Source organism: Scyliorhinus canicula, chromosome 17 (genome assembly GCF_902713615.1).
Source record: "Scyliorhinus canicula chromosome 17, sScyCan1.1, whole genome shotgun sequence".
Taxonomy (NCBI): domain Eukaryota; kingdom Metazoa; phylum Chordata; class Chondrichthyes; order Carcharhiniformes; family Scyliorhinidae; genus Scyliorhinus; species Scyliorhinus canicula.
In genome coordinates this window covers 50,322,838-50,335,466 of record NC_052162.1, presented here as the reverse complement: position 1 = coordinate 50,335,466, position 12,629 = coordinate 50,322,838, and the positions used below count along the sequence as shown (strand labels likewise).

General features: G+C 42.9%; 1 protein-coding gene across 5 annotated transcripts in view; it reads left to right on the top strand.

The window, feature by feature from the left end:
• The window catches only part of taf1 (TAF1 RNA polymerase II, TATA box binding protein (TBP)-associated factor), a 191,159-nt gene that overhangs the window by 125,355 nt on the left and 53,175 nt on the right, over positions 1–12,629 (top strand). For all 5 annotated transcript variants that reach the window (XM_038776265.1, XM_038776262.1, XM_038776266.1 and 2 more), the window contains 7 exons: positions 415–523; positions 1,369–1,467; positions 3,741–3,918; positions 10,077–10,144; positions 11,020–11,142; positions 11,248–11,340; positions 11,461–11,545. In XM_038776265.1, the coding sequence (XP_038632193.1) occupies positions 415–523; positions 1,369–1,467; positions 3,741–3,918; positions 10,077–10,144; positions 11,020–11,142; positions 11,248–11,340; positions 11,461–11,545 (755 nt within the window). The remainder of the gene's footprint in view (positions 1–414; positions 524–1,368; positions 1,468–3,740; positions 3,919–10,076; positions 10,145–11,019; positions 11,143–11,247; positions 11,341–11,460; positions 11,546–12,629) is intronic.

Genomic DNA, 12,629 nt, shown 5'->3' with positions numbered 1-12,629 from the left:
AGTGGCAATATTTGGTGTGTCAGAAGACCTGGGAGTCCAGGGGACGAGAGAGGCCGACGTTTTGACCTTTGCCTCCCTGGTAGCCTAAAGACGGATTTTGTTGGAGTGGAGGAATTCGGGCTCACTGAAGCCGGGAGTGTGGGTGAGCGACCTGGTGGAGTTCCTTAGGCTGGAAAAAATGAAGTTTGCCTTGAGAGCATCAGTGGATGGGTTTGCCAAGGCTGGAAGCCGTTTATAGATGCCGCCGGGGATTCATTGTTAAATATCCATGAATCTATCATTTTCACAGTGCCATTGTGCATTGCCACTTCTGACTTGTGCATCTGAGTTTCTGAAGCATCCTCTCGCTATCTGTAGCTTTTCCCTAACTTTTAAATTCACTTATTCTAAATATTCTAACATTTGATATTTCAGTGCAGATGAAGTGCGCAGGAAATCCTTGGTCCTCAAATTCCCCAAACAGCAGCTTCCTCCGAAACGCCGTAGACGAGTGGGAACAACGGTGCATTGTGATTACCTAAATGTAAGCTCTCTTTTTATTTAAAATAAAAACAAAGTGCTGAAAATATTCAGAAGGTCTGGAAGCACCTGTGGAGAGAGAAACAGTAAAAGTTTCAAGCTGAAAATTAGTTCAGGACTGAAGGATGGTAGAAATGTGAATTATTTTTATATGTACTATTTCCTGAAGTACTGGTTATTGATTTCTGAGCCAACTGTAGAACAATTTACTAAAGGCTTGCAACAGACTTAGAACAGTTTTACTGGTATAATTTCAGTTCAAGAAACTCTACAGTATAATTTCAGCAATATCCTGCTATTCCTCACACTTTATTTGTAGAAATCTTAAAAGAAGTGCAGGAAACGCTAGATTACTAAATGTGAATGTACCCAGAAAGAGGCTTGGTACACAGAGTTAACGTGTTATCGTTTAGAACATAAAATTGCAATTGTGTCGCATCTTTAAAATAGTTAATGACAAAGGAGCAAGAGACCTCATAGAGAATGGAGGTCAAGCAGTAATGAGTTTGGAGATTACTTTCTGCAGAGGACATCAGTGATGGTTGGAAAGTTTTGAATCCAGAGCTGGTAAAAGTGTGGCGGTGGTAATAAGACCTAGACTGAGGCAGGCAATTTTGCCGAGATGGGAATAGGTGATTTTGGCAATAAGATAAAGATTTTGAAGCATGCAAGATCAGTTTGAGGAAGTTCCCGCACATTCATTATATCAGATTTTTGGGAAGCTGTTTTGACAGACTGGAGTCAAGATCAGATAATTGTGTCGAATAAGAGATGAATAAGATTATTCTGGTAATCAGAGCTCTTGATGCTGCAAAGCTGTTCACTTCTGTTTTCTTTCCCCCTTAATAGAGACCTCACAAGTCTATTCATAGGCGACGGACAGACCCGATGGTCACCCTATCATCCATTTTGGAAGGAATCATCAATGACATGCGAGACCTAGTAAATGTGAGAGTTCACAGATTTTATTTTATTTTATTTGAAGCTCAGGAGGAGGAATGGCAACAATTTAAAAACTGAATTTTCACCTCTTGGACCTGCATTAAAACTTGGCCAACAGTGATGGGATTATAATCTTTCCTGGCTGTATGGGTAATTAAAAAGAAGTTTTGGGAATCTCAATCCAGTTATCATGGGCTCATAACACTAAACTGCCCATAAATTGGTATCAGTGGACACTCACTTCAGACAAATGGTTTAGAACAGCATTTCTCAAAATGGAACTCATCCGGGGTCTGGTGGTTTTAAATTTGAGAAAAGCTGTATTTCCAGCTTGTCCAATCAAAGACGGTTTTTCAGTTTGTTGTCACAGTAGTCAGTCTGTCAGCAGCCAATGCACTGAAAAGTCAACCTCGGGTTGGACAAAGATGAAAACAAATTACTGCGGATGCTGGCTTCTGAAACAAAAACAGCAAATACTGGACAATCTCAACAGGTCTGACAGCATCCGTGGAGAGAAAAGGGAGCTAACGTTTCAAGTCTGGATGACTCTTTGTTTGGGTTACAGTATTACTTAAAAAGAGACACCAGGTTTGTAGCAGGGTGGCTCTGGAAGCTGCTAAGGTTTTTTTTCAGGTGGAAGATATATCTTTTTATTTAAAAAGGGCTTCGAAAAGACAAGTTAGTTGAATTGGCAGGTGAATTAAAAATAGCGGTATCAGCTGAAACTAGGAATGTTGAGAAACTGAAGTGATTACTCAACACTTAAATTTGAAAGAGATGCCAGAATCACAGCCTGGGTCGTTGAAACCATCAGTAGAATTAGCTAAAATCCAGCCACTAATTAATTAGAGATGCAGCAAAAATAAAAATAAATGGAAATGCAACAAAAAGAGATGGAGATGCAACAAAAGGAAAAAGAGAGGCGGGGGTCTCCCTGTGAGCGAGAGAGGAGGGAGACCCTATTAGAGAGAGGGGTGGTGTCTCTATGTAAGAGAGGAGGAAGCCTCCTTGAGTGAGAGAGAGAGGGAGGCGGGAGTCCCCCTGTGTGATTGAGAGAGAGGAGGGAGAGTCCGTGTGAGTGAGAGAAAGAGAGGTAGGAGTCTGCGAATGAGTGAGAGGTACGAGTCTACGAGTGAGTGAGAGGCGGGAGTCTACGAGTGAGAGAGAGAGGCGGGAGTCTACGAGTGAGTGAGAGAGAGGTGGGAGTCTACGAGTGAGTGAGAGAGAGGCGGGAGTCTGCGAGTGAGTGAGAGAGAGGTCGGAGTCTACGAGTGAGTTAGAGAGAGAGGTGGGAGTCTACGTGTGACAGAGATAGAGGCGGGAGTCTACGTCTGAGTGGGAGTGGCGCGGGCGTCTACATGTGAGAGAGCGAGGTGGATGTCTACATGTGAGAGAAAGGTGGGCGTCTAGTGTGAGAGAGAGAGAGGCGGGAGCCGGGTGGCCATGTGTGTGAGAGAGAGAAAGGCAGGAGTCTACGTGTGCAAGAAAGGTGGGCGTCTACGTGTGAGAGAGGTGGGAGTCTACGTGTGTGAGAGAGAGGTGGGCGCCTACGTGTGAGAGAAAGGTGGACGTCTATGTATGTGAGTGGGAGAGAGGCGGTAGTCTACGTGTGAACGAGAGGCGCGTGAGTCTACGTGTGTGTGAGAGAGAGAGGCGACAGTCTACATGCAAGTGAGAGAGAGGCGGAAAGCTGTGTGCATGCAAGAGAGGTGCGAGTGTTTGTGCCACTTTTACGTCTGAGTTTGTATGATATCAGAATTCAGGTCTTCAGCAACACCTAGTATTAAACAAGTTTGTGCGCAAAAGAAGAAGCATCACTTCTCCCATTGTTAATTATAAAAATTAACACCTAAGTACATGTTGAATAAGATACGTTTTTAATTTTATAAATGTATACATCAACTAAATGTCAATGTTTTAACTGTTTTTGTCTGTGTGTATCTATTGCACAAAAACAATCATTTTTTTGTGGATCACCTGTTTAACATAATAAGAATGATCTTTCGGGTTCTTCAGTACTCTTGGGATATCAAAAGGGCTTGGGATACTTTTGTTTAGAAAATTAAATATTTTGATACCTGTTGGGATTATATTCATTTGGGGAATGTGCTGGAAAGGTATCCCTTTGCACTATTCATGCTAACATGCTCTATAATATCATTCAGTTCTATTTTTACACTAAACTTGAAAGTAAGCATGTGAGAGGATAATATGTTGGTTCAACAAGAGGGGCGTTTCCATTTCATTTGACCTGTAGTAAGTTGTCTTGCTCTCCACAGACTTATCCATTCCACACTCCAGTTAACGCAAAGGTTGTGAAGGATTATTATAAAATTATCATGAAACCAATGGACTTGCAGACCTTGAGAGAGAATGTGCGCAAACGGATGTGCCATTCACGTGAAGAATTCCGAGAGCAAGTGGAACTTATTGTAAAAAACTGTGCCACGTACAATGGTAAGAGTTTCAGGTTATTGCTACAAAATCATTTATATTTATTTTTCAGTTTATGAAGGAGCTCTGAGTCATAATGTATTATGGTTATATTTCTTAAATAAAGTGTTGAGTAAATCGGATAACCGAACCAAGTCAATGTTGAAAGATTTGAGGTAAGGATGAGAAAAGGAAAATAACCTTGAAGGATAGCATAAGTAGAATAGAGGAGTGGAAAATGGCATGCAGATGCACAAGTCATTAAAGGTATCAATACAAATAGATAAAACCATAAAAAGGCAAAAGGAATTCTTTGTTTTGTGTCTAAAGTTATAGAAAGGAAAAATGAAGTAATCTTGAATTTGTGCAAGACATTAGGCCACTGTTGGAATAATTTGCACATTTTCAAGCAACTCTCTTTCGGAGGATTGAAAAGCTATGGAAAAAAAGTGCAATTAGATTTCCAGGATGTTGCATGTGTTAAGGAATATGTTATTGGGAAAGGGTTGTGAATTTAAGGCGTTGTTCATTAGAATGAAATGTTTAGGGAAATCAGATGCCAAATCTTAAAAATTATATAGGTTTAAAAATGATTGTTTCCACTGATTGCGACAGCAATGTGATGGCACATACCTCTTGAGCAAGGTATTTGGAATATGGAATTGCTGAAATAGTGCCCATAACGTATTCTGAAAGGGAATTAGACAGTTGATCAAAAAAAGAGGAAGTTTAAATGAAATGAGACGTGTGAAGCAGAATGTAACAGGAGCTACTGGGAGGTGGTGGTATTGTCAGTGGACTAATAATCCAGAGACCTAGGGTGGGGATGGTGGAATTTGAATTAGACAAAAGTCTGGAATTAAAGTTGAATGAAACCATTATTGATTGTCACCAGAGCCCATCTGGTTCACTAATGCCCTTCAGGGAAGGAAATGTTCAATTATTTTCTGGTCTGGCCTACATGTGACTCCATATGCACCGCAATGTAGTTTACATGGATTTCAGCAAAACCTTTGACAAGGTCCCATAGGAGAGACTTATAAAGAAGCAAAGGCACAGGGGATACAGAGCAATTTGATAAGGTGGATTCAAAATTGATTTAGTTGTAGGAGACAGAGGTATGATGACAGGTGGCTGCTTTAGTGACTGGAAGCCAGTGTCTAGTAGTGTACTACAGGGATCTGTACTCGGTCCCCTATTATTCGTCATTTATATAAACAACATAAATGACTATGTTAGGATCAGAAAGTTTGCGGATAACGCAAAGATTGGCCAGGTGGTTAACAGTGAGGTTGAGTGTCTTGGGTTACAGGAAGATATGGACGGGATGGTCAAAATGGGCAGATAAGTGGCAGATCAAATTTGACAAGGAAGTATTCAATGAATGGCATGACACTGGGAAGTTCCGAGGAACAAAGGGACCTTGGCATGTTTGTCCATAGATCTCTGAAGGTGGAAGGGCGGGTTAATAAGGTGGTGAAAAGGACATATGGGGCACGTGCCTTTATCAGTCGAGGCATAGATTACAAAAGCAGGGGGGGTCATGTTGGAGTTGTATCGAACTCTGGTGAGGCCACAGCTGGAGTGCTGAGTGCATTTCTGGTTGCCATATTATATGAAGGATGTGATTGAACTGGAGGGGTGCAGAGGGGATTCACCAAGATGTTGCTAGGTTGGGACATTTAAGTTATGAAGGGAAGTTGGATAGGATTGGGTTGTTTTTGCTGGAGCAGAGAAGACTGAGGAACTACCTGATTGAGCTGTACAAGATTATGAGGAGCATGGACAGGATGCACAGGGAACAGCTGTTCCCCTTCGTTGAAAGATCAGTCACGAGAGGGCACACGTTCAGGATGAGGGGCAGGAGATTTGGGGGAGTGTGAAGAATAACTTTTTGCCAAGAGGGTGCTAGAGGCAGATAGCCTCGCAACCTTTAAAAAGTATCGGATGAACACTTGGCACGTCATAACATTCAAGGCTATGGACCAAGTGCTGGCAATTGGGATTAGGTAGGTAGGTCAGGTGCTTTTCATGTGTTGGTGCAGACTCGATGGGCTGAAGGGCCTCTTCTGCACTGAATTTTCTGTGATTTTGTGATTCTGACTGTTAAGTGCCCTCTGAAATGTCCGAGCCAACCATTACAATGACAACAAAATGAAACCGGCAGACCACCCAGCATTGTCCCAGAAACAACAACAGCAAACCCAGGTCTGTTGACCCTGCAAAGTTCTCCTTACTAACATCTGGGGGCTTTTGTCAAAATTGGGAGAGCTGTCTAGAAAAGTCATGTAACAGTCATAATCATGGAATCGCACCTTCCAGATAATGTCCCAGATGCCACAATCACCATTCCTGGGCATGTCCTATCCCACCAGCAGGACAGACCCAGCAAATGTGGCAGTACAATGGTGTACAGCTGGGAGGGAGTTGCCTTGGGAGTCCTCAACATTGACTCTAGCACCAGGTCAAACATTTGCAGGAAAATCCTGCTGATTGCCATGCACTGTGTTGAACACTAGGAGAAAGAACTGGGGATGACAAGGACACCGAATGTACTCTGAGTGGGGGACTTCAATGCCCATCGGCACTCTTGCACCACTACTGACCAAGCTGGCTGGATCCTAAAGGATGTAGATGCGAGACTGGGTCTGCAGCAGGTGGTGACAGGACCAACAAGAGGGAAAAACATAATTGACCTCATCTTCATCAACCGACCTGTCCATGACAGTAGGAGTGACCACTGCACAGTCCTTGTGGAGACAAAGTCCCACCTTCATATTCAGGATACCCTCCACTGTGTTGTGTGGCACTATCACTAAATGGGAGAGATTTTGAACAGGTCTAGCAACTCCAGACTGGGCATCCAAGAGGTACTGTAGGCCATCAGCAGCAGCAGAATTGGACTCGACCACAATCTGTAACCTCATGGCACGGTATATCCCTCACTCTGCCATTACCACCAAGCCAAGAGATCAATCCTGGTTCAGTGAAGAGTGCTGGAGGGCATGCCAGGAGCAATACCAAACATACCTAAAAATGAGGTGTCAACCTGGTGAAGCTACAACACAGGATGACTTGCGTGCCAATAGAAGTAGCAGTAAGTCCACAACCAATGGATCAGATCTGAGCTCTGCAGTCTTGCCATCTCCAATTGTGAATGGCGAGGAGGCCTCATAAGCATCCAATCCTCAATGATGGAGGAGCCCAGTACATCAGTGCAAAAGATTAGGCTGCAGTATTCAGCCAGAAGTGCAGAGTAGATGATCCATCTCGGCTTCCTCCGAAGGTACCTAGTGTTTCAGATATTCAGCCAATTCAATTGACTCCACATGATATAGAACCCATGGATCTATGGATTCTATGATATCAAGAAATTGCTGTAGGTACTGGAAAGGCTATGGGCCCTGACATTGTTCCAGAAATAGTACTGAAGACTTATGCTCCAGAGCTTTCCTCGCCCCTGGGCAAGCAGTTCAGCTACAACATAGGGGCTGATTTAGCTCACTGGGCTAAATCACTGGCTTTTCAAGCAGGCCAGCAGCACGGTTCGATTCCCGTATCAGCCTCCCCGGACAGGCGCCGGAATGTGGCGACTAGGGGCTTTTCACAGTAACTTCATTGAAGCCTACTCATGACAAGCGATTTTCTTTTCATTTTTCATTTCATTTCATTTAACATTGGCATCTACCCAGCAATGTGGAAAATTGCCCAGGCATGTCCTGTACAGATCCAACCGGTCAATTACTGCCCCATCAGTTGACTCTTGATCATCAGTAAAGTGATGGAAGGGGTCATCAACAGTGCTACAAAGTGACACTTAAAAAATAACTTGCTCACAGATGCTCAGCTTGGATTCAGTCAGGGGCACTCAGCTCCTGACCTCATTAGAGCCTTTGGTCAAATGTGGGCAAAATAACTGAATTCCAGCATTGAGGTGAGAGTGGCTGCTCTTGACATCAAGATATATTTGACTGGGTCTGGCTTTAGGAGCCCTAGCAAATCTTGAGTCAATGGGAATCAGGGAGAAAACTCTGCTGATTGGAGTTATACCTGGCATAAAAGAAGATGGTTGTGGTGGTTGCAGCTCAGTCATTTCTGCTCCAGGACATTACTGCAGGAGTTCCTCAGGGGAGTGCAACTACTCACAGGTCCTAGGCCTGACTATCTTCAGTTGCTTCATCAATGAACTTCCTTTGATCATAAGGTCAGAGGTGGGGGTGTTTATTGATGATTGCATAATGTTTAGCACCATTCGCAACTCCTCAAATACTAAAGCAGTCCATGTCCAAATGCAAGACCTGGACAATACCCTGACTTGGGCTTACAGGTGGCAAGTAGCATTCATGCCACACAAGTGGCAGGCATTGATCATCTCCAATAAGAGAGAATTTAACTGTCGCCGTACGACATTCAGTGGCATTACCATCACTGAATGCCCCACTATCAATATCCTGGAGGTTATCATTGACTAAAACTTGAACTGGGCTAGCCACACAAATACTGCGGCTAGACGGGAAGATCAGAGGCTAGGAATTCTGCACCTGTAAATCAACCCCTAAAGCCTGTCCACCATCTACAAGGCACAAGTCAGGCTTGAAATGGAATACTCTCCCCTTGCCTGGATGAGTGCAGCTCCAACAACACTCAAGAAACATGACATAATCCAGGACAAAGCAGCTTGCTTGCTTGGCACCTCTTCCATAAACATTAATCCCCTCCACCACTAATGAGCAGTGGCAGCAGTGTGCACCGTCTACAAGATGCACCAAAGCTCCCTTGGCAGCACCGTCCAAACTCACTACCTACCACCATCTAGGACAGTGTTCTTCAAACTTTTTTTCCGGGGAAACATTTTTACCAACCGGCCAACCTTCGCGACCCAACCCGGCCGACCTGCGCGACCCACTATTTTCTCTTACCTTGTTTGCTGCTGACAAAAATGGAGGAAATGGTTTTGGGTCCCTTTGGCCCTCGTACACGCTCCTCCAATGGAACCTGTTGGATGAAGGTGAAGCATTCTGGTGTCAGAAAGTATGGCGCCTCCACCTGTCTAAAGTTCTGAATATTTTTCCTGTAAAATTTTATCAAATAGACCCCCCCCGAACTTGTAAAAAAAAATGTGTAAAATAAATGAAAAAAATTAATAAAAAACCCTCGAACTTGTAAAAAAAATGAATAAAATAAATGAAAAAAATTAATAATGAAAATGAAAATTGCTTATTGTCACGAGTAGGCTTCAGTGAAGTTACTGTGAAAAGCCCTTTCCCCCCCCCCAAAATTGTAAAAATAAATGAATAAAATAAATGGAAAAAAAAAATTAAATAAATAAAATAAATGAATAAAAACCACTACAGAACTTGTAAAACAAAAAGCTGCAACCGTTTAAAAAAAAATAGCGGCCGCACTGCGCATGTGTGCCCATCATCGTATGCACATGCGCAATGGGGGCAAATTTTCTTTTTTAACATGTTCGCGGCCGCTTGCAGCCGCCGTTCTGAAAACCCGGCTGCTGCGCGGGGATTTGCGCAATCGGGAGTGCCGCGGACAACAGCTCCGCGACCCTCCCGACACCCGCCCACGACCCACTTGTGGGTCGCGCCCCCGACTTTGAAGAACACTGATCTAGAAGAACGAGGGCAGCAGAATCATAGAACACCACCTCCTGAAGGTTCCCCTCCGAGTCACTCATCATCCTGACTTGGAAAAATATTTGGCGTTCCTTCATTGTTGCTGCGTCAAAATCATGGAACTCCCTCCTTAACAGCACTGTGTGTGTACCTACAGCTCAGGGACTCCAATGGTTCAAGAAGGCAGCTCACCACTACCTTCTGTAGGGATGGGCAATAAATGCTGGCCTAGCCAGTGACGTCTATCTCCAGTAAATTAATTTTTAAAAACCTATCTTGTGTGGAGAAAAAAATGGATGCAGACATGATAGTGCAAATGGCCTGTTTCTGTACAGCAACATACTGTGAGTGAGCTGGAACTCCATGTGGTTGAATAAGTGGGTGTGGAATAATTTGGAAGCTGGCAGTTATGAAGTGGTAATTGTGCATATATTTGGATGGATAAGTGATGATTTGTGTGAGGTGAGTAGAATGATAGGTTGTATGCAGGTAGGTGCATGGTCACAGAAGTAAAATGTGAGTGGCTGCACTGAGTACCTATTTGCCTCTCTCCAGGTACGAAGCATCCTCTGACCCAAATTGCCCAAAGTATGGTGGAACTCTGTGACATGAAGTTCAAAGAGGTGAATAGTAAGACTCATTCTGTATCAGCTTGCTGTGTGCTTCCCATTGCAACCTATAATCTCTGCTTTTTTTACATTACTGTGCTTAAAAATCCGAAAATAATTCTAAGAATATACAGTAAAATTTGAATTAAATGTTTACAAAATAAAAGGTTGTTCCTTGTTAAGTTCATTTTCTGAAGGGCATGTTTACGGCTATTATAGTGCAATTGAAACTTTAACACATTTTTGATGTACTGTTCATGAGACATTTTGTGCACACATGGAAGACGTAAAAATTGTGCCCTTTGCAATGGGTGAGATTGAACCGACCCGGCACTGAGTGAAGGAAATACTCCGTCATTCATTCCCTGAAAGACCCTGTGAAGTGCAGTCATTGTTGTAATGTGAGAACATGATTATCAATTTGTGCTCAGCAGGGTCTCACAAACAACAATCAGTTATTTCCATATTATCTGTTGTTCACATCTTGGTTCAGGGATAAATACTGACCTGAATATTTGGAGAAACTCTACTACTCTTTGAAACAATGCCGTGATGATTTTTATATCTATCTGAAGAAGCAAGCTGGCCCTTGACCAAACTTCCCATTCGAATGATAGAACCTCAGATAGCACTCGCTCAATACTGCACTGTCAATCTAGGTTTTTGTGCTGGTTTCCGAGACTGGCACCTGTCACTCACTGAGCATTCACTAATCCTGTTCCCTGACCTTCTCTATTTTCCTCTCAACTAACATGTAGACTCTGTCAATGGGGAAAATTCACAATGCCATCTTTATAGCTTAAGATTTTTTTTTGGAGGATTTGTAAAGTGATAACCTCAATGGATTAATTTTTGCTGATTATTTTCAAGATTTTATTTGCTTTTATTAGAAAGAAGATAAACTGGTCCGCCTGGAGAAAGCCATTAATCCTCTCCTGGACGATGACGATCAAGTTGCCTTCTCCTTCATACTGGATAATATCGTTACTCAAAAGATGATGGCTGTGCCAGATGTAAGTTGGACTCGATGTGTCCGTCTCTTCCAAAGGACTGATGCAAATTAAATTGAGAGCCCTGTAAGGATCTGTATTGTTAACACTTTTCCTCCTTCCTGTCAGTCCTGGCCCTTCCATCATCCTGTTAACAAGAAGTTTGTTCCTGATTATTACAAAGTGATCACAAATCCCATGGACCTTGAAACAGTGCGAAAGGTATGAAAATTAACTTAATAACATTTTGGAAGCTTCTGAGTGGTTGCATGGAAATTGTGTACTCACTTGTCAATTCTGTGATGTAGTTATTAAAATCTCTGAATGTTTCTGGTGTTGCAGAATATTTCCAAGCACAAGTACCATAATCGTGAGGTATTCCTGCAGGATGTGGAACTTATTCTCTCCAACAGTATCAAGTATAATGGTAAAACCCATAACATGCCTTCTTACCAGTTCGATCACTGCATTTGTAATTATGTCTCAATATTTTTTTAATTTAATGAACAGTCCTTGTACTCACCTGTATAAGTGAATGTGGTTGGCCTTGGGGGGGGGGGGGGGGGGGGGGGGGGGGGGGGAAGGGGAAGGAGAGGAGAGAGGGGGGGGGGAAGAGGTGAGAGAGATTGGGGGGGAGGAAGAGGAGAGAGAGAGAGAGAATAAGCTACAGGCTGTGCTGAATCGAAAGGAATGTGGTTTCTGCTGTTCAGGGGAGAAATATAAACAGGAGTTTAAAACAAATGTGAGTTACAATAAAAAAGAGTTCAATCATAAACTTCAACAAAGAAGTTCTGTTCTAACAAAGAAATTAAAAGTGCACCAACCAGGAAAAATGTTGGCATTGTTGGCATGTACGAAACGTGGTGAAAGTGGGCATGAAATGGAGAAAGAGACGATACAGTGGAATTTTTCTCAAACCTTTTGGATAGTTTGCACCAAATGCTCTCAAAGCCTTTCTCCCATACTGTTGCTTCACAGTGCCAGGGTCCAAGATTCGATTCCTGGCTTGGGTCACTGCCTGTGCGGAGTCTGCATGTTCTCCCTGTGGGTTTCCTCCGGGTGCTTCGGTTTCCTCCCACAGGTCCCAAAAGTCGTGCTGTTACGTAATTTGGGCGTTCTGAATTCTCCCTCGGTGTACCCGAGCAGGCACTGGGGTGTGGCGACTCGGAGATTTTCACAGTGGCTTCATTGCAGTGTTAATGTAAGCCTACTTGTGACAATAATAAAGACTATTATTATTATTTGGGATCCATAGATGGATTAAAACCAAACCACTTCAGAAAGGAAGGCCAGTCCACTGTAGCCAGCTCACTGCAGAGGGAGCCTTCTTCCGGTTTATCAGCAAAAAGGAGAATTTTGTACTCACACAAAAGATCACCTTGATTTGAGAGGCTCGTATATTTAAGTAGCACAACTAAATCAAGGTAAAATATTATAGTAATCTAAGCTAAAATATTCCAGTAACAGATCAATAGAATTAAAGAGTCAGAGATGTTTACAGCATGGAAACT